This window comes from Procambarus clarkii, chromosome 92 (genome assembly GCF_040958095.1).
Source record: "Procambarus clarkii isolate CNS0578487 chromosome 92, FALCON_Pclarkii_2.0, whole genome shotgun sequence".
Taxonomy (NCBI): domain Eukaryota; kingdom Metazoa; phylum Arthropoda; class Malacostraca; order Decapoda; family Cambaridae; genus Procambarus; species Procambarus clarkii.
Window position 1 is genome coordinate 13,455,931 of NC_091241.1, and position 23,142 is coordinate 13,479,072.

At 39.0% G+C, this 23,142-nt stretch overlaps 1 protein-coding gene across 3 annotated transcripts in view; it reads left to right on the forward strand.

Moving 5' to 3' along the window:
* LOC123775032 (transmembrane protein 62) overlaps positions 1-23,142 on the forward strand; it is a 197,772-nt gene that overhangs the window by 173,658 nt on the left and 972 nt on the right. For all 3 annotated transcript variants that reach the window (XM_069319389.1, XM_045769790.2, XM_045769792.2), the window contains exons 7-15: positions 1,583-1,738; positions 3,362-3,512; positions 6,831-6,953; positions 8,333-8,414; positions 8,608-8,736; positions 9,670-9,788; positions 15,113-15,168; positions 17,971-18,058; positions 21,797-21,930. In XM_069319389.1, coding sequence (XP_069175490.1) covers positions 1,583-1,738; positions 3,362-3,512; positions 6,831-6,953; positions 8,333-8,414; positions 8,608-8,736; positions 9,670-9,788; positions 15,113-15,168; positions 17,971-18,058; positions 21,797-21,930 — 1,038 coding nt within the window. The remainder of the gene's footprint in view (positions 1-1,582; positions 1,739-3,361; positions 3,513-6,830; positions 6,954-8,332; positions 8,415-8,607; positions 8,737-9,669; positions 9,789-15,112; positions 15,169-17,970; positions 18,059-21,796; positions 21,931-23,142) is intronic.

Consider the following 23,142-nt stretch of genomic DNA (forward strand, 5'->3'; position numbering starts at 1 on the left):
TATTTTTGCACCTGCACGTTCCTCTGGTGAGCTCCTCACCTCTTCTGGTCTTCATTAATTTGTAATGTGTAAGTGTTCCTATCTGGACCAGTGTCTGATACTGGTCACATTACCAGTATCTCAACATTTTAAGCATTATAGATCATGTAAACTCTTAGAATTCCCTTTACAAATATTTCCATAAGTATACATTTATACATTTTCATGTTTTGTAAATATTTAATGAGATCCTTTCAAACTATTTTTCTGAAATCCTTTTCTTGAGAAACTGGCTTCAAGTAAATTTATATACAGGGCATTTTGGCTAAAGTGTGACTGAAAAGCTTGAATATTAAGTTACTAGGTGTACCCGGCCACGCGTTCCTGTGGCTCGGCAACGCATTTGCATTGCTGAGCCACAGCAACCTTTCCCTGTCTCCCAGTCCTTCCCACCATTCCCCACTCCCCCATCCTCTCATCTTCCCCACCATTGCCCCCCCCCCTCTCTTCCGTCCCTTTGTCCTCCCCACCATCCCCCACTCTACCGTCCCCTCGTCTTCCTTATCCATTCCCCACTCCACCGTCCCCTCGTCCTCCCCACCATCTCCCATTCCCCCGTCCCCTCGTCCTCCCTACCATTCCCCCCCCCCTTCCCCTGTCCCCCCCTCGTCCTCCCCACCATCCCCACTCTCCTGTCTCCTTGTTCTCCCCACCATTCTCCATTCCCCTGTCCCCTCGTCCCCACCATCCCCAACTCTCCTGTCCCCTCGTCCTCCCCTCCATTACCCCCTCCCCTGTCCCCTCGTCTGATACATTCCCAAATGATCTGATGTTCCATTCAGAAAATTGGGAACATCAAATGATCTGATGTTCCCATCACTGAAATATAAGAAAAACAGTTAGAAAAACGAAATAAAAACTATGAAAAAAAAAAATACTCACGAAATGAACGGTATGGTAAACAACACAGCTCAATTCCAATGCAGTGTCACACAAAATAAATAAATCAAAATGAAAATAAATTGAAATCTATGAAAATTCAATTTATCAATGAAATCGGAAACTATTGAAATGGAATCGTAACATATTTAGTATAGCATGTGTTGCTCTTACGTGCAACAGATGGTGCTGTTTCTTAAAAAAAGAATGTTTTTACCTGTCACAAGTGTGGCAAAAATACTTATACTTACAAATTGAAAGGTATGGTAAACAACACAGCTCAATTCTCGGCGACTGATGACACCTAGTAGTATAGCACTTAATCAGTGTGATAGCTTCAGGGACCCTCCAGGGACTCACTCAGAAACTGATGTTTCATCACATTCAACGCTGGTTTCTTGTTTAATATTACTGTATATTATTATTATAATACTTCCTGTTGTCTTAAATATGTGAAGAGCTGTAAACTCCACATAAGTAGCAGTCGTCTTCTTCGCCTTCTAAACCCCACATGTAGCGGCGGCATCATCTTCGCCATGCCAGTTGCAGTTCTACACCTTCCCTATACATGCATAACAGAATTCTTTTGTGCTTGCTTCATTTTCTCAACCTTTAAAAATCCTTACTCTTTACAGTGAAATTAATGATAAGTTTTCATTTGCAGTTTTCGGGTAGCTGCTATAGACCACGGTCTGTTTTCTTTCACGGATGTGAAGCATGGCACTTGGCCCATCATCCTTGTTACAAACCCTAAACATGCACTGTATGCCATGAAGCACCATGAACCACTGCACCTTATTCAAGAGTCTACTTATATCAGGTCTGTTCATTAACTTGAAGGGGATGAATAAACTAGGTACTCTATACTTGGGTCACATTAGTTCATGCACAGTTTTCAAGAGTAAAGCACCCATTTATTTTTAAGGTTTTATGTTTGCTTTTGAAGGGCTGTGAGAGTACACACTTGTGCCAGGTAAAGGGTGTGTTGAGGCCAAGTTTCTGGCTGAGGACACTTTGGTTTGGGAAGAAAATGGTTATTCATGTGGATGATTGCAGACTTCTGAAATGGATTCTTCTATGTTAAGGATGCATAATAAATAATGTACAATTTCAAACTGTTGTATTCATGTAAGAGAACCAAGATAATTGTTAGGGTAATTGAACATTGAATATATGAGAGGTTTATTTTTTCTTCAAATAACATATATTAAATTATCAATAATAATAATGAAAAAATCCGCAGGAGCCGTGATGAGGATTCGAATCTATGCGCTGAGTATTCCCAGGTACATGCGTGAGACAACCAGGTCACTACATGGTCAAAAGGATTCCATCCTGGGGTTTTACTGAGCCCACAAAGATTCCTGAGGCTTCCACTGAAGCCGAACCAGGATTTCACACAATCCCCCCATGCACTCTGGCTCTGTTGTCTAGTAATGTTCTACCTCTGACGCTCCTCTTTCAATGCACAGAGAGCAATCACACTAATGTGATGCATCATTGAGAAAATCCTCAGTATCCACAATGAGGATTCGAACCTATGCGCCGAGTATGGTTTGGCTTTAGTGGATGCCTCAGGAATCCTTGTGGGCTCAGTAGAATCCCAGGTTACAATCTATTTGACCGTGTTGTGGCCTGGTTGTCTGGGGCGTGTGCCTGGGAATACTCAATGCATAGGTTCGAATCCTCATCATGGCTCCTACAGACTTTCTCATATATACATCACGTTAGTGTGATTGCTCTCTGTGTAATAATAATAATTATGAAAAGGTACATACTGTACTTATAATACATGAGCAGTGGTAAATTTGATGGTAAGAGAGAGATAGAGAGAGAAAACATAAAACCACTAATATGCAGTGTGTTTCAGGCATAACGTAAAAGTAATTTGGAGAAAATATACAAGTGTTAGATGTGTGGTGGATAATATGTTATGAATGTAATTTTGATAACATGTATTAGTTGTGGGGGAGGGAGGGAGGGAAGAAGTTGTAGGGGTTGGAATGTGCAAGGGGAAAAATTAAACAACAAATGTGTTCACAAATTTGTAAAGATAGTTTATTTACATAAAGATTTTGTTAATTGGGATATGCGACATGAACATCTCGCACTCTTGCTGTGTCATAACTTGATAAAGGTCTAGGATGGACCAAAACATTGCCACTTTCATTGCACATATGCAGGTCAGGTTTTGTGTTTTGAGCTACATTATTGTGACCTATTATCTGTGTGTCATATAAATTATTACAATCGGGTGCCATTACCCCATGTATGTGGCAACTTTGGTAGTGGTGGTAATGAAGGACTACAACAGGCTCTGGAACTCTGTACTGGCACACACAATTGTGTAAATTCAAAACAGATAAAACGATGTGTTTGATCAATTTTATACCAATATAGTGCTCTGTTTAAATCAAGATATTATTGTATTCTTGCATTTTAGGGTATTGTTGTGGTCACTGTCTCCCATTGCTGTGGCCCGAGTTAGAGTTGATGATTCAAGTTTCTGGCTCACGCTCTCCCATGTAGAAGGACCACTGTTTGTCGCTAAATGGAATCCAGACAGATACACAGTGGGATTGCATATGCTAAAGGTAATTTAATGGACTTCCAATATATTAATGTTATTCTCATCAAAGCATCCAAAATGAGTTATCTATTGATGACCAAACCACACATCAGAAGATGAAGAAAGAGCAACATTTAAGTCTGTCCAGGACCGTTATCATGTCGTGTGTGTGTGTGTGTGTGGGAGAGAGGGGAGGAGGATGTTGTTTCAGATTCAGTTACTCTGAATAAAAGTTCCAGGTAGCATGGGTTATGGTGAGCCCATAGTGGACTTACCTGGCACAGGAATGGGGTGTGGTGAGAGGAAGGAACGGGCCAATAAATAAGGAAAGTGAGATGAGCAGGTAAGAGTAAGGTGAAAGGTAAGAATAAGATGAATGGGATGAATGTAATAATGGGATGAAGGAAGAGTGGGATGAGGTAAGAAAAAGAAAAGTGGGTAGGCTTAAGTCAGGCACGTTTGTTAAGAAGGTTAGAGCATTTAAGTATTCATTATGAAAGGGAAGAGTCAACAGCAACAAAGCCAGGACTAAAGTTCTCGTTGGGTATGTTGTGTATCGGAGCCGATTCAACAAGATAGCGTCTGTGAAGAGTAGAGGCAGGAAGGCTTATTTTAGAAGAAGACCAATCAATAGGATGATTAGAATTCCTAACATGACAGAAGAGCATTGTTTTTGCCTGCAGACTTAACACTTTTTTTTTGTATTCTTTAAATCTTTCATTTAGAGTATGTCCAGTACACTTATTCCTTATTTATTGGCCTGTTCCTTCCTCTCTCCACTCACACACGACTTGATAATGGTCCAGGACAGACCGAAATGTCGTCGTTTCTTCGTCTTCTGATGAGTGGCTTGGTCATCATGTCTTCAGTCACGTTACTGTGACTCATCGTCTGCATGCGAGCTATCTATTGTGGTCTAGAATTTTCTACCTCCGTAAAGGATTTAGGAAATTGTGCAGAACATTTAAAGTTTTCATGTTTTTTGACGAGTTCATATTTTGTATACCGTCTTCTCATGTAATCTGGTGCCATAATGGGTTATGCGTGCACCGGACATAGTTTACTCAGGATATGCAAGATTATTTGATTCATGACAATAAGAACTGCTCATTCTCATAGTAGATATTTTTGTTTTCAGCATTTCATTTACAGTACAGTAGTTCTATTCTTTCATAAAAGTATGTTATATCAATTTATTGCCTTGTCTAGAATATTTATGTATCACCTATTTTTACTTCACCAAAATAATTTAGAGTTCTAACCAACTCGTTACCTAATTTGAAAAATACAGGGTGCCAAGTAACAGTAGTGGTTTCCATTACCAAATGTCAGCAGCTAGCAATACTGTGTATTGACCAGTGCTTTTTCTAAGCAGTCTTTTGGAATTGTGTAAACAAGACTATGAGGCTGAATATGTTTATCATACTCTCATGCACCTACTTTAATGATAAGGCATTTGCTTTAATAATTTTACGTAATGTATTGATATATCTTGCTGCACAAGTGATATTACAGAACTATCATAACTTTGCATCATTACAGAAGCACCAAATCTCATTTTGTGATGAAGCTGGTGAATGGTCATCTACGAATTCCACACTTTGTCCTATTAAAAAAATACTATATTCCAGCATTTTACAGCACAGTTTAGCCTCAACTTGGTGAACTATGTGGAACCAATCCAAATTCGTTGGAGTGAGGGATTCGTTGCAACCAAAGAGGCCTTCTGGTGACTTTTTTTTTTTTTTGAGATATATATACAAGAGTTGTTACATTCATGTACAGCCACTAGTACGCGTAGCATTTCGGGCAGGTCCCTGGAATACGATCTTCGCCGCGAAGAATCGTTTTTACAACCAAGTACTCATTTTACTGTTGAGTTAAACAGAGGCTACAGTTAAGGATTTGCGCCCAGTAAATCCTCCCCGGCCAGGATACGAACCCATGACAAAGCGCTCGCAGAACACCAGGCGAGTGTCTTACCACTACACCACGGAGACTGGTGTTGTGGTAAGTGTTTCATCAGTCTCTTCTGATGTTACTTTCATCAATTAAAATCATTAGAAACATGATTGGAGTCATATTAAGAGAGTTACCATTCATATCCTAATATTTACCATGCTCGATGGGTTAATTTCACGGAATAAATTTTTAATTTTAGCCTATCATATGAAGAAAAACTTCCACGAGAACCTGTCTGTAAAGAGATTTCATCACATCTCTCATATTTTCAATGTCCCAGCCTAGAAATCTCATTTTGAAAGAAGGAAGGGCCCATATTTTAGTAATAAACTGCTGCAACTGGAAAAGAAAATGAACCATAGAATTTGCATTTAAATATGCTCAATGTCTCTCTTCTAATGTAGCTTCGTGTATGGAAATCACGAAAAACATGATTGGAGTTATAGTAAGAGAGCTGCTATTCATACCTTAATATTTCTCATGTTGTATGAGCTAATTTCACTGAGCAAAATTTTTATTTCAATCTATCATGATGGACATCAAGATCTGTGAACTTCTGGCCCTGTTTCCTAAGCAAATCTGTGCATCCCCCTCTTCAAACAAAGCTCACAGAATTGAAATTGCACTGTATGAGGGGAAAGGCTTTTTTTACAGTAGGATATTTATTCTGTTATCCCCTGAACTACACCTACCTTATAACAACACTGTTCATAATATATATGTCGGTGGCATACATATTGGAGTTAACAGCTTAACCACACACTTAGACTCACTTGTTACACAGGAATTGTACATTTTAAATCAATTGTATTCTGGCAGCTCTTGTAACACTAGCAAAAAGAATAATTGACAAATATGACTGGTCACTATAATGTGAAATATCTTACTATAACTAACAACAGATTATATATATACAATCGACGTGCAAAGCAGGAAGAGAAATACTAATATGAAGTGTCAGTCATATCAGAAGCTTAGTCTTCTGATATGACTGACTAATATGATATGACAAATGTAGACCTTGTTTCCTCAATGCAATATTTTAATATGAACATGTTACTAATTAATATACGCATTATATTGTGGAATTATGGCCTTTTGCTAGGCAAGTTTTCCCTCAGATTATACGTCATTTCCTTTATGTCTTGGTCCCCAGTTACTGCTGAGCACAATGGCTTAAGCTCTAACATTGCTTTCATTTATGATTACAATATTTTATCAGCTTGTTGTACAGTATTTACAAATCCTTCTGTATCCAAACATATGTTTGTTTTCATTATTTATTTCATTGTACACGCTTATACTACATGTATAGGTTCTAACAAAATTTGCTGTTATTTATCCTACTCCAGTGATATAATTATGGTTATGTTCTTACCAGGTGTTTGCAAGAGATTCCAGCGGTCAAGAGACAACACTCGTGCAGCCATTTTCTCTGGATGATTCTCAACCGTCTTTTCATTTCTGGCCAAGAGCGCTTCTTATGTCCAACATCTCCATGTTTGTAAGTACAGTACCAAAAGTGTACTTTATAGAATGCAAAAGGCTCATTAGATTTACAAGGTGTGGCTGAGACTTCCTTCCACCCTCTGTTACACTAGCCAGGGGCTTTAGTCTGATATTGATCAACTCGCATTTATGTTTGACAAAATGTCAGAGATTTTGTTTGCTTTGTCTACATCCCTTCACCGAGAGGCTCAGATATTTGTCTCTGCCTAGGCATTGGTGGTGTTCTGTCTCTTTTGGTGGAGGGGGTGGGGTAAGGTTATCTTGAGGTTATCTTGAGATGATTTCGGGGCTTTTTTTTAGTGTCCCCGCGGCCCGGTCCTCGACCATGCCTCCACCCCCAGGAAGCAGCCCGTGACAGCTGACTAACTCCCAGGTACCTATTTACTGCTAGGTAACAGGGGCATTCAGGGTGAAAGAAACTTTGCCCATTTGTTTCTGCCTCGTGCGGGAATCGAACCCGCGCCACAGAATTACGAGTCCTGCGCGCTATCCACCAGGCTACGAGGCCCCGAGGCCCGAGGGGGTAGCTGCTAAGTCCCTCCTATCATAGCATTGTGTGCTGGCCATAGCTTCTTTTCTGGCTTCTCGGGATTTAGTCCTCGGTGCAGTTCACATTCACTGAGTGGCATTCCCAAGGTGGATCTGCTTGTGTTTGCACTGAATTACAGGATAACTTTGTAACTTCTTTGTACGACTTCAATGCTGTTGTGGTGAATGTTATGGAAGATGCAATTCATGCAGCCTTTCCTCATACCTTTGAAACTTCTCCAGCTTCATCTTGTGCTTGACAAGGTTCTAAATGATTCCTTACACAGGTTTCTAAAGCCAGTTCTGAGAGCCAGCCTCACATTTGCAGCTGAAGATATTCATTTGAAGAACATAGCAAGGGCTGGTAAAATAATTGTGTACAGGATATGCTCCTCATTCAGCAATGGTTCCGTGAGTGTCTTCACAACACTACTAGAAAACCGGTGCAGATCTTGAGCTGATCTGTAAACGTTGGTACAGGAATACTGTATAATAACATACTGTATCAATTACTATTCCGGTTTCACAATCACATATCACAAAAAAGAATTTGAACCTGTGTCGCTTTGATGGTATAGACCGAAATGTCATCGCTTTTCCATCTTCCGAGTTGTGGTTTGGTCATCAACACTTAGCTTATCAGTGCTACTTGTATCTGAACTTATGTCACTGAATCCAGAAAATGAGTCATCTCCTATATTATCACATTGTATAGAAATGGCAGAAGGCACAGGTGGTGATGGTAAATTCAGCTGTTGACCTAGAGCAGTGTCGCAGGGATGGCAAGAGCTGTGTACTGTACACACACTTGATTGTTGTTTAGAGGTAATGTGAAATTTTTTTCAGTTTCAGTTCCTGTTTGGCATTATGGTATGCATCTGTGTGGTTCCTCTGTGTGTCCTGCGCTACATTCATCACTTGGTACTAGGTATGTATGTATCAGTGTGGTTCCTGTCTCCTCGTCCTCCTCAGCATTTGATTATGGCTGAAAACTGATAATTATTCTCAAAGCTTGTACTGTATTATTAAAGGTTGCATTTTATTCTGACAGTATTTTAAAAACTTACATAAGAAAAGAGATACTGTAATAAATTTAGCTGGCCCCCATTTTTGTTTTTCAGAACGGCGCATGTTCCGTCCACGTCCTCGGTGGAAGATCTTCAACACATGGCTGCGCAAGTTGTGGGTTTTGGTATCTGTAGATAGACTCTTCTGGCCGTTAGTGATTACTGCCATATATTTGCCTCTTGGTAAGTTTAACTGTTTGTGTGGTAGAATGATATTAATTGATTGTCCTGAGAGCTACTGCCATGGGAGATGTATTTATTATTAATTAAAAGTGGGGTTAAGTAGAATATGATTGTAAGAGTCATGATGTAAAAAACATTAAATTAATTCACTCTAGTTCTCCTAAAATATTTTCTACCCAAACACATTTCACATTCTAATCTCCAGTCTAGAAATATTCTTTTATTGATTATCACTGCTGTACCTCTTCCCCCCCCCCCCCCCCTCCCACACACCTTCAAGTGTTTAAGGCTAGGATTCCACATTCTTGATCAAATGCCTTAACACTTCTTAATAACTCCCATTTAATGTCCTGTGTTCTGTAGTGTACACCTAAGTTCTTCACACTAACCATCATTCTCTCACTTCATTTCTATCAACAAACACATTGACCACGTTCGTAAATGCTACTCGTGCACTACCTTATTTTTCCTTGTGGCTTTTTTCTTTATTTTTTTTTTCCTACTTGTGTATTTTAGACCCCATGTGTACTTTAGCCCTATGTGCATTTTAACCCCATGTCCATTTTAACACTGTTCTTTTTCTCTTTTTTATTTTTTTTTTTTTTACTGGTGTTTTCATGCTTCATTTTTTCTTCTTTGCCTTGATTTTGCTTTTAAAGCACAGTAATTTTATTTTTTAGACATTGTTGTTTCTTGATGCAATTAAATGAAGGTGTGTGTTGTTTTGTTTTAGCCAAATCATCTTGGGAAATATTCTGGCTGATGCTGGATGTGTGTGCTGCTTCTGAATGATCTTTATTTGGGTTTAAAAGCATTTGAATTACTTGGGAAAATTTTAAGAGCATTGCCATCTTGTTGGTCTAATGTTAGTTGGCCTATGTTTTGTTATTATTTTGTTATTAACCTTATTCTTTGAATTGATAATATGTGCAGGTCCATGGTTTGTAGGGGAAGTGATTGAAGATCACATAGGCGTCGTCTTTGCCTGGGGGACCTTCGTAAATAGAAGTTACCTTCCGGGCTCCTTGACATACGCATATGGATTTTTCCAGGTAAAAATTACATTTCGTATAATGTTTCAAGTTTTCTCAGAACTAAAAAAATATCTATTTTTAACTATGTTAAGTTGGTGCAAACAGATGACTTGCTTTCTGTAATATCTCTCACAAAATCTCAAAATTACTTACGAATAAACAAAAAACATACAGTATATAACAATAGGTAACTACTTGTGTTAGGTGTAATCTGGGATATGAAACATGTTGTGGAGCAACCTGGGAGAAGCGCAGTGGTGTTGAGTGGGATGGAAGGAGTGTGTTGGGTTGTGATGTGCACAAAGTGCGGTGGTGTGTACTGGGCTGGGAGAAGTGTGGTGTTTTGGACTGGACTAAAAGAAGTGTAGAATGGGCTGGAAGGAGTGTGATGTTATGAAGTGGGCTGGGAGGAGTGTGATGTGGAGTGGGCTGATACAAGTGTAGTAGTGTTAAGAATACGGTGTAGTGTGCAATGATGCCCTCATCTATTCATTAATTCTCTCTTCGTACTGTAATTTAAACAAACAAATACTTATACCTATTTAAAAGGGTTTATTAAAACCTTGCAGAATATTTTAAGCCCTTTACATAAAATATATGGAAATTGAGTTATGGTTTAAATGTTTATAATTTTTGTCAAGTTTAACATATACATTAATTTGAAAATTTGACCCCGCATTTTGACGATATGCACATGTCTGCAAAGATGCACAACCAGGGAACGTTATGAGTGTCTGGTGCAAACATTATATTTCTGAATAAGGGATGAAAATAAGGGAATGAAGTCTGTAATGGAAATAACGGTATTTTTTGCATTGCAACAAAATGATTATTACTCTTAAAGGAGTTGTCAAGAACATGAGGGTTATGATAAAATAGTGATAGTAATGAAACTGTGGAAGAGCCAGGTATGTGGCCCTAGAGCTGTTGTGTAACACCACCAGAAGGTAGATAGGAAGTTCCAATCCATGAGAGTTATGTGCTTGGTGCAATACTTGAAGTTGACAACAGACTCCATAGGGAGAGCTTTTCACTAATTTTTACCTACTTTAAATCAAATGAAAGGTGAGAGAAATTTTATTTTTACTACAAAATAATATAGAAATTTCACTTTGATTTGGTACTTTCATATTTCTGTATTTGTTAGCAAATCAAGAGATTTTTGTCTTACTGTTCAGTGAATTGCAGCTTTTAATGTTGAAAGTAATCACCCCGTGAATATATCTTCAGACAAAGGTAAGTGTCTGTTGTTGTACACAACTTTTTCTGAGGGCAGCCCCTTGATGCTCCCTGAAGCTATTACACTGATTCAGTGCCATACTACTAAGTGCAATCGGTCGCAGAGTTCTCATTGGCCTACCGGGGACCACGAGCCAGTACCTGGCCCCCTCAGAGAGGTGCTCTTGCCACTACCAGGGGAAGGCACCCAGAAAGTCGGCAAAACAAAACAGATCAATGCATTGGTTAAAACCAAAACCACAGCCTCAAAATAGCCAAAAGAACTCTTCCCAACTATGAAAAATAAATTAAAGCTAAGACGAGCTAGTTTGTCCCCACCTTCCCTGCTCATTTGGAGGGGGTAAGGGAGGCAGGCCGTTGTGTTATTGCCTGAATCGGTGTAATTGCTTCAGAGAGCCTTCGTGGCTCACTGAGAAATTGGTGTTTCATTACATTCAACGCTAGTTTTATAAGACTGGCTTAGAAAAAAAGAATTCAAAATGAATTGCCATCTTCACAATTTAACTGGCAATTTAGTTAACTTACATTGCATCCAAACATGTCTATGCCCAAGTTAAATGTACCATATCAATAGCGTTTCCAGATGATTTGAATCTTTTTCTTTATCCAAATAGATAAATTGTAAAATTTTTGTTAAAAGTTCTATTATGATTATTTTGTACAATATGTTAACATTTGTTGGGAAGTGTTGAATATGGTCACCAAATAATTGACCAAAATATACGCATTGTCCAGACAGGCTGATCAACTCCTCTGCTGTAAAAAGATAACTTTCTTCAGTGAATTATTGCTTCTAAGGAAGCCATGAAAGAAATAATTGTGAGTACTGGGAGAGAAACTAATTATGTCAGGCCCTTCTGCTCCACTGCTTGTTCAGGCTCCAGTTGTTAAGATCCCATGGTCGTAGCTCTATAAACCATGACATGGACTATTGAAGAGCTGCACACCAGACCATGTATCCAGATGATAAATCCTTCATAACCGTATCATCCCCAACTCTTAAGGCACTTTGTGTCAAAAAAAGTTAGGCATTTTGTCTTAGACTAATGCATGCACTAAATGCCTTTTTGAGTGCTAAACTTGTAAACTGCTGTGAATTTTAGTCAGACATTTTGTGGCCCAGTTGGAGAGTGAAAGTTTGAATATGCTTGTACTGTACTTGTTGTCAACATGACATCCAACCCCCTTGTGTCTACCTTGTGTAGCTTCCGGGGTTCAACAGCCCCGCGGCTCGGTCTCCAACCAGGCCTCCCGGTTGGTCTTCTCGTCATCCAGGCTGTTTGAACGTGGCTGCTCGCAGCCTGACATTAATCACAGCCTGGTTGATATTATATCCCCCATTACAAATTATTCCCAATTATTTTTGGTAATAGGCCCAAATATACTAAGAACAAGAGAGGACTCAAAACTGATACATCTTTAACCAAAAGACCCTTGAATTCAATTCAACAGTCACGTTCTTTCCCTGATAAGTAATTATCTTAGAATTTTGCGTGTTACTTTGTTAAATATCTAAGAAGCATTCAGGAATGAAACTATATTGCATCACTGCCCTGCAGTATTTAATGGTAAATAATTTCCTTGGCCAAAACACTGGCTTGAGATAAGTGTAGGATCGCCAGTGTCCTAAGCCTATTACCGTAATAAGCAAAAGCTGAAACTTATGCACACAAATTAGGAGCTCTCCAACTAGATCATGTGCACAACAGCAACTGCCTCCATCCCTGGAATGGTCCATCATGGTCCTCCAGCCAGGACTGTGAAAGATGTAGCTATACACAAAAAGCTAAGCTACTCTTGTGCTCACAAATGACACTGAACAAAGTTCATGCATAGTGTGTCAAGGGACCTTAATGCAATCTCTTGTTGTTGTTTTCCTCCAAATGTGGCTGTGCAACTGCTTTGGCCAGTCCATTGCTTTTGCTGTCATTTTTCAACTGTTCTCTCTGGCATACTCATTTATGGCCCTCTGCAGTGCTTGCCTGTCTATTGTCCTTCATGTCCAGTTCTTCACTTTCCCGTGCCTTTCTGGTCTTGTTTCTTTCTCTCTTTCCTGCACTGCCTATTGATCCATGGATTAGCTTTGCTTATAAGAATAAAGGAAACGGCATCATCAATTTCCTGCCTAAGTGGGATGTACCTTCCTGTGGCACCTGAACATTTCTTGGCTATGAATTCCATCATCTTGTATACTGTCTTTTCCCACTTGTTGGTGGGCCCTTGCCCTTTAGTAGTACATCTGTCTGTCTCATTGATTCCTTACTCTTTCTTTGGTCTGTGCCCCACCCTTACCCCTTCCCTCAACTGTACACCACTGTATTTTGGAACTGAACACTATAACACAGTGGCTGCTGGTTCATAAGAGTATCTTATATTTTATTTTTTAACCCTCCAGTACTTTATGTAACCTTCTTAACAAACGTGATCTACTTAACTTTGCAGTTTCTAGGCTCTCTTTCCTGTCTATCTCTTTTGTTACTAGATTTTTCTTCATCTTTGGCTTCTTGCAGTTTTCTTTTCTATTTTTTTACTTTTTCTTATAACCCCTTGGTCCTATTCTTCCTTTTTTCTTCCCTTTAACCTTTACTTTGCCTGATTTTCTTTATCTTTATTTTTACATTTTCTCTTATTCCATCTATCTTATTATCTTTATTTTTCTCTTTTATTCCTCCCACCTTTAATCATACTCTCCTCCCTTATACTGCCTATCTCTTTCCATTACACGACTTGATAATGGTCCAGGATGGACCAAAACATCATCGTTTCTTCAGTTTCTGACGTGTGGTTTGGATGGTATGACACCTTGGGTGACCCAACAGGGATGCTTGAACAATATGGGGTCCTGGTGCCAGAATGTCATGCTGCCTCAATGTTCACACACCTCATGTATAATGGATCTTACCTCATGGGGCAGTAGAATGGGATAACTCAAAGAAAATTACATTTTCTAGTTAGCAGATTTCTTTTCTTTCATTTTCATTCCATATCCAAACAGTTTTGGGTATGTAGCTTTTCTTACTTAGGAAGAATTAATAATACATTTCTCCAACAGCCTTTACTTGTTCTTTAAAACTTACTTTGAATGTTTTCGTGTATGAGGATGTTATGCATGTGCTGTTAGACTAGTATATAAATGTTTAAAGTTAGTCTTTATTTAGTTGTATTTATCCAAGCATCAATAGCTTTACTCTCTGAGGTTGATACATGTGCACCGAGTAATTGCCTGTTAATCCGAGTTGTATTTAAAAATATAAAATACTCTACTGTAATTTTCAAAGATAATTTTGATTTTTTTCTTGTATATGATTGTTACAATTTCATTCTGTCCTTCATTCTTTGTCACTTTAGTGCCTCTTTCCTTTTCATGTAGTTACAAATCAAACTGTTGAATGGACAGATAGCTAGGATTGCAGATTGATCACTATTACACAGTGTCTGTCTTGAACACTCCTTGCCATTCCTGTCATCTATTCGGGAAAATGCAGTCCCTGTGGCTTAGTGATAAGACCTCTGGTCTTATCACTAAGACGCCTGGTTCGCCTGGCGTTTTGCGAACCCTTTGTCCTGGGTTCGTATCCTGGCCGGGGAGGATTTACTGGGCATCAATCCTTAACTGTAGCCTCTGTTCACCCAACAGTAAAATGGGTACATGGTTGTTAAATGGTTTGGCAGGTCATATTCCGGGGAATATTAAAATTAAGGACCTGCCCGAAGTGCTATGCATGCTAATGGCTCTACAAGAATGTAAGAACTTTTGTATTTATAAAATAAATAAAAATTAAATAGATAAAGTAATAGGGTAGACTGACATAGAGGATTCTTAGGTTTATGTTTTCACCAATGCCTTTGTTTTACATCAGTGTATGCGGAATGTGACCGATTTGTACAGTGTTCTTCATAGGAAATTCTGTTTTAATGCAAGTAACAACTGATATTTTGACAGTAGATAGCTATAACAACAGCATGATGAAAACTGTATTGTAGTTAAGGGTTCTAGAAAGCCATACTTGACGGTACTGCGTGTATTGACAAGTTGAATGCACTGTTAATTATTAAAGTATTGTATACTATATTTCCCTGCAGTAAGGTTTTCTTTATTGCAGCTGCTGTGTTTCCACTTCCCTCTCACCTTGGCTGTGGCTCACTGCATTGATTTCAGGTAGGAAGATTTCTTACATAAAAGTACACTTATTTATCTAATTTATAGTATTGAATGTTCTATGTAACATTACTATGTATGTGTGTGCGTGTGCACGCACACATGCAGGGGTGAGGAATATGAGAGACACACGGAGGGATATCAATGGGAGGGTGATGGAGAGGGAGAAACATGGAGGACTATCATATCATATTCGAAACTAGAAACCTCTGATGATTGCTTTTCATATTGGAAAAAATCCTGAGTGTCTTAGTTTCATTGCCAGGCCTTAGTAAAAAGAGATTAACAATGTCTGGCACATCACCATCCGGCAATTAAATGTGCAAGGTGGCCGTGCTAGGGATCATTGACATTATGCTGAATTGCAAGAACTTTGAATTAGAAATTTCTGTAGGGAGCCCCGTCAGCTCCCTGAAACTATCACACTGAATAAGTACTAAAGTACTAGGTGTCATCAATCGCGGAGTTTTGTTGGTCTACTGGGGACCACGAGCCAGAACCTGGTCCCCTCAGAGAGGCGCAGGGAGCGATGGCTTATGAACACTTTACATTTAAAGTTTATCAACTTGCCACCTGAGTGTGAGGATGGTGACTGGTACTAAACTGCACTCATAAGTATTACACTTCTAATTGCCAATTAGAGCATATTTGATTAAACAATGTCCATTTCTGCTGGGAATGTAGTGATAACATAGGAAAATAAGAAGATAAGAAAAAAGGAAACTGCAGAAGTTCTATTGGCCTATGCAAGGCAGCTCTTATCTATAGTGACCTTGTTGCTAGCTTGCCCATGCTAGTTGTGACCACATCTTAGGGTTTAAGGGTCTGTGTAGTACAGTTGGCTTGATTCTTAACTCACAGTCGACAATCCTGCATTCGAATCCCAGCTAGGACATAAATGGTTGGGCACGTTTCCTTTCACCTAATGGCTCTGTTCACCTAACAGTAAATAGGCACCCAGGAGTTTGTCAGTGGCATCCTGGGAAAGGTCAGTAGTTTGACCTGGGGGGTGGGGATCTTAATACAAGCCTAACATACATACATACACACAGGCTGCCTGTCTCCTGACAAAACAAATAATTTTATTATAGTGTAAGATAGTACTGCAGCTTTGTAGGTGGTCATAGTGGAAAAATTGTTTTCATGTTGGTTGAAGGTAATTTGCATCCATAAGCAACTATTGTGATGAAAATAGTAATATTGGGATCTGCTGTTTGTAGTACAGTATAACAAATATATGTCTTTGTGGTGCAAGTGACAAGATACAGTGGAGCTGTAAGCGAGGTGCTTCTTCACTTCATCCCATTCACTTCATCCCCTTCACCTCATCCTCGGTTATATATGAGGCAGCAAGACAACTTGTAATCCTTATGGGCTATTCGTGCCCGTGCCACCATTTGGGTGGCTTCATCTTCATCAGTCAACTTGTAATTATTCCTACTCTTCCTTTGACAATGTTAACAAGGGTTAGTGAAATGCAACTCTTAGCATCAGGCCAAATAAAACTGTAAAAATGAACTTTGGAGAGTTCATTTTTTCAACTTCCTTCTCAAGTGAAAAAAGTGTAAGGAAAATAGAGAAGATTCGTGCTAGAATCATTGATGTCACCCTTTCTGTCACATTCAATAATATATACCAGTACATATATATCTGTACATATGTATGTTTCCAAAATTATACATAATGAATACCTCCTATTAACACGTCAGTACAACATGTGAGCACTAAAAAAAGTTACATAAAGTGAGAAGCACTGAAAATACCTGTAAATGGATGGAGTTATTGCCGTGTAAGAACCTGAGCCATCCGTCTCGGCATCCAGCTACCGAATCCACACAACTTCACCAGGCTACTACATCTAAACCACGATAGGTAGAGACTTTTGACATTGATTTTCATGCTTCCTGGATGCTAATTAACAACATTATAAGAAACAAGTTTGGAATTTTTTTTTATCTTGCATATTAGTACATAATGCATAATTTTAGTCTACACAGTTACAGGTTAAATAAAAGAAAAAAAGAATTAAGAAATATCTTTCAGTAACAAAGTGGCATGCTGTAGAATTACACGAGTGGAGAACACACAGGTGGGCAGGCTCGTGAGGTTGGGATGAGTCTATCCAGGGCATGATACATAAGCCACCAGATGAAAAATGTGCTCTACGGCCTGTACACAATTTTCTTCAATCAATTATTGTTATAATATTTTATTAGATATTGTAGTTCTTTATTTTTGTTATTAATGCATTGTTTTAATGTAACTTTGGTTATAATATAATTCATTGTTGGGGGACAGGCAGCCAGTGTATATTATATATGTTAGGCTTATATTGAGGTTCCTCCCCCCAAGGTCGAAAAACTGACCAGCCTAGGATGCAGCCTCACAACAAGCTGACTAACTCCTGGGTACGTATTTACTGCTAGGTGAACAGACTCATTAGGTGATAGGAAACCACTTAACCATTTCTGTCCTGCTCAGAATTTGAACCCAGAATACCTAATTGTGAGTTGGGAACAAACCCAACTGTACTACCGGGACCCTAAAATGAATATATGAATATAGGTCGCCACATTTAGTTCAGTAACCTGATAGAAAACTCCAATAACCCAAAATTTCTAACCAAATTAAAGAGTCAAGAACTCGAGAATTGGTGTTCGAACTCACTACGGATTAGTGAGCTCTTACAGTACTAATTTGCTTACCTCATCTCCCACTCTCTTGGAATGAGGAGACATTTATTGTAGATGTTTGATGCATTTGTTTAGATTATGAGAAGGAATATGTTTTCTGGTATTTCAGATTCTGGTCATTATATATCGATCCGCTATGTAGCTTCCCTCGATACCTGTGTCGTCATGTGTGCTTGCTCTTCCTAGTCACCATCCAGGTAAGACTTTAATTTGTTCTTTTTGGCAGCAGTTACAAAATGGTGTGTATTCTGTCTATAATGTAAGAGCTTTAAGCTTATACCATACAGTATTGCACAAATACAATATAGGCCACACATTTTTCTGAAATAGAAAACACTGAATTTAATGAAATGCCAGTATCTGGGTGAGCCCCAGAGGCTCCTTGAAGCTATCTTACAAATGGCATGCTACTTGAGTGTCATCAGTGCGGAGTTCTTTTTGTCTACCAGGGACCAAAAGCCAAAACCTGGTGCCTTCTGAATGGCACAGAGAGTGATGGCCCATGAATACTTTACATTTGTAGAGTAATTCCGGTGTTGCAACACCGGTTGTAATGCCCGGTGTTCCAACACCGGGCAGCAAAAATCATACCAGCGTTTAGTCATCTCCATGTATCAGGAACGGTTGAGGACCACAGGGCTAACAACACTGCAAACCAGGCATGACAAGGCAGATCTCATCGAAATCTTTAAAATACTGTACTGAACAATTTGGGGGATGTCGATCCGAACAAGTCACACAAATGAGGAGCAACAGGTTCAAGCTCAACAAGCCACAATATGTTCAATAGCTGCAAAAAAAAAGTTTAGGAAGGAGCAGTAAATGGTTCAGCTGCAGCCCCCTTTCTCCCTGTGCTTGGTGTTTTACACCATGAGGAACTACAGTATGTGGAGAAAGTAAGAGTTATGTGAGGTGCTGCTGCTGCCTTTTGCCAATCTGCAGAGATTCCTAAGCAGACCCATTAGTATTTAATGACTGTCCCTCACATAGCAGTCACTTCTTAACACTTTCGCGCTCTCGGCGCTCAAAAAAAATCAATACCCCAGATGCTTTCGGCACTTCGCGCGCCTATGCGGTAAGACCGAAAAAGTGTACGCTCTTTTGACTGTCCTGTCAATAATTGAAGGCGCACGTATTTAAATTTGGTATCACTGTGTTCGCAATGAAAGTGTCTATAAAAGCATACCTATAAAATGCCGCCTAAGCATAAGGAGTATCAACACCAAATAAAAAACTATGCAGATCACTCGCCGAGAGCGCCAAACAACAACAAAATGTTTCCACTCTCTTAATGGTTGCAAAGCCTACAGTTGTCCTACATCGCTAATTTTGGTATCATTGGAATTGCAATAAAATTCTCTACACGGACATATGCATATGAATGTTTAATATAGGTAATTGCCCACCCGCAAGAGTGTGTGAAGTGGAGAGTAGTTAGCCGCGAGCGCACTGGCGAAAACACAGGGGGGAAATCATGCTTGGAAAGTATATACATTTATACGTTTCCTGACCCTACTTTTCTATGTACGTATTTCTTTTTTATACCAATGTGTTCGCAATAAAATTTTCTATAAGATGAAATGTATAACATTTGTACAAAGCATGTGTAAGAGAAGCGCCAAATATAGAACCACGTCGCTCAGTATGCGTTCGCGGCAGAAACGAACGCATTGTTTTCGTTCGTTTGATGTTTGTCATGTTTATACTTGTTGAAACATTTTATAATTTGTATGACAGTGATCGCAGTAAAATTCCCTACACAGACATATACATAACACATACAAATATTTCCCACGTGTTGGATATATCAACGGCTAAAGGGAACCCACTGCCACACGACCGCCACACCCAGAGCCACACCCGCCACACCCCCAAACATACTTTGTGTTTTTTTTTTTACTCATAGAAGTTTATGTGATATAATATTCATTCTGGTACCAAAAAATTCGCAAATAAATTCTCTACAAAACGTATATAACTTCTTATGATAAAAAATTCCAAATAGGTGTACTTACCCTGTCTATGTTGATTGAAGATCAACAGTTGAGCATTTTTTCTTCACTCCACCATCTTCAGGCTTCTGATCCTGAAGTTGCTCATCTGATGTTTCTTAGGTGGAGTGAAGCTGTTGCCGGTGGTTATTTTTTCTCCACCCAAAATATCTTTCTTCGGTGGTACCTTGGGAAGCAAGGCGCAGTGCACAGTGCCACATCACAAGTTTTACATCCATATATCACGTCCCTCCTTTTGCCAGACTTGAAACAAACACGGCATCTTCTTTTTTTAGCCAAGTGCACGAGTTCATGCGTCAACTTGTAGTTGAGACGTTGTTCTGAATCTATAATTCTTGTATTTCTTGGATGCACTGGAGGAATATTGTCTTCTACAGGAACCACCAAACTTGTAGTAGAATCTTCTATGAAATCAGAAACATCAAGTGGTTCTATGTCCTCAATGTCCATTTCAGAATTTGTGGTTGATGAGTGGGCTTGAGGTGTTGAGGTGAACAGAGGACGCCTCGCACCAGATGGCCCAGGTCTTGAAACTGCCGCGTCAGCAGGAGGAGCTGCGCTGGCATCTATGTCGGGAACATGTGGTATGCTTGTTGTTGTTGGCCATTCCTCGCTGTTCCACGCCAATAAGGCTGAGTCATAAGGCTAAGGCCAATCTGAGAGTATCCCCATCCATTTCGGTTAAAAAATGGAATTTATAGAAATATTTTTTCGATGGACGAGAAAAGTAGGCTGTTATGCGGAATCGTAAGAAAAAACAGTGACGAGTTATCTCTAATCTAAAGCGCGAAAGTGTTAATTAGCTCTTAATGGACTGCTGTTGGTCCGTTCTGGGCTGGATTGAATGGCTCCAGTTTCTTCCACTATTATGACCCTGCAGGATCTGTTTGTTTGCAAAGATTTCTGTAGTGGAGGAAGCAGCATGCATCCTGCCTTACTATACAAAATCCTTGAGACACAGCACTTCTTACCGTAGGGAACGGCTCAGTGATCCATTCAGAAGGGAACTTTTTATAGAGCTCAAACCCGATTTTATTTGTTAAAGCTAAGAAACTTTATTGAAATTTCATTAAATATGAGGTCCTATGTTTTGTTTACTGTGGGTTTAATTTTTTTAAGAGTTTGTGTTTAGCAAAGATTCTACCATCAAGCCATTCATTCAATGACGTTTCAGTGAGGAGCAAGACATCAAAGATTGAATAATATGGTGTTAAAAGAAATTGCTGCTTTTGTCTATTCTTTATTCCCTAGCTTATTTATTAACACTTTGGCATGCCGGATTGAGCACCCAAATCACACTGGAAAGTAGGCCAAGAATGCCCTGTGAGCACACCGGGTTTTATGACCCGGTTTTATTTTGCGTTTATGACACAGATTGCAGCATGAGGATGCCAAAGTGTTAAGTACCTATTTATTTATCTTAGTTCCCTACAGAGGACCAACACCCACTTCCTTGTTGAGAATTACTAAACCTTTATTGCTTTTACCATTTACTGAGGCCAGTCCTATTACCAACATATACAATACATGTATTAGATATTCCTTGACACAAGCCCCCTTACACTACCTTGTGAACTATACAAAGTTTGGAAAATATTACATGCAATATATACAATATATATGGGAGCCGGTCGGCCGAGCGGACAGCACACTGGACTTGTGATCCTGTGGTCCTGGGTTCGATCCCAGGCGCCGGCGAGAAACAATGGGCAAAGTTTCTTTCACCCTATGCCCCTGTTACCTAGCAGTAAAATAGGTACCTGGGTGTTAGTCAGCTGTCACGGGCTGCTTCCTGGGGGTGGAGGCCTGGTCGAGGACCGGGCCGCGGGGACACTAAAGCCCCGAAATCATCTCAAGATATATATTTAAATGTTATTAATTTAATTATATTTTAATTTCTTTCTACTTGTTTTTATTTTATAGATGATAACTGCATACTTCTTCTGGTTGGCATATGGGACAATGGCTTTTGTTTTGGGTCCCCTGCGTACCTGGTCAGCCATATTGGGAATGGTACTCTGGCACCAGTCATCCACAATGCATAAAGATCTCCTCAGGTTGGTATAAATTGTGTTGTTTTGCTGTACTGATACCATTAGATTTACAGTTGGGTTGTGTTTATGGAAAATGTGTCAAGCCAAACATATTGTAAAAAATGTATATTGGGAAAATATGGCTATACCAGATACCTCCAGAGCTTCTATTTCTTTTCTTTTTTTATTTTTGTAGCTATGTATTTATATAAATACTGTACTTTAAATGAACAAATAATATAAAATATTTAAAGCTGTGTATTTGTATAAATACATAGCTTTATTATTTAATACCCATCACTTTGAAGCCACAAATATAACTTATTTATTTGTATTCATTAATAACAATCACAATAGGAAAATACCCTAAATTGTGTAATTACCTAAATGTGGTTACAGATGAGAGCTACGCTCATGATGTCCCAACTTCCCAGTACTCTTTGTCATATAACACTTTGAAACTACTGATAGTTTTGACCTCCGCCACCTTCTCACTTAACTTTTTCCAACCATCTACCACTCTATTATATTTTTGGCACCTTTGTTTCCTTAGCTTGTATCTGTGTCTTCTTGGTCTAGAAATTACTGATTTCAGGAATTCTTCTTTGTCAACTTGGTCAATTCCTGTTATTATTTTGTAAGTGGTGATCATATTACCTCTTTTTCTTCTGTCTTTTAGTTTTGTCATGTTTAATGCCTCTAGCCTCTCTTCATAACTCTCTTTTTTTTTCAGTTCCAAAAGCCATTTTGTAGCATGCCTTTCTAAACTAGCATCCAGTTTATTGATGTGCTTCTTGCGATATGGACACCATACAACTGCTGCATATTCAAATTTTGGTCTCACAAAATTCATGAACAGTTTCTTTAGTATTTCACCATCCATGTAATTAAAAGCAAGTCTGAAGTTGGAAAGTGACTCGTATGCTCCTCACACAATGTTCTTTGTCTTCCTCTGCTGACAGTTTACTATCCAAAACTATCTTGTTCATTATAGTTCTTTAATTCTTTTCCACATAATTTGTAAGTTGTGTGTGGTCTATTTTCTCTTGGTTCCACATTCCAAAACATGGCATTTATTCACGTTGAATTCCATTTGCCATATGTCACACAAAGCACTTATTCTATCTATAACAATTTGAAGAGCATGACAATTGTCTGCATCTTCTATCTTCCCCAGTATATTGGCATTATCCGCAAACATATTCATATAATTCTGTATTCCTTCTGGTTGATCGT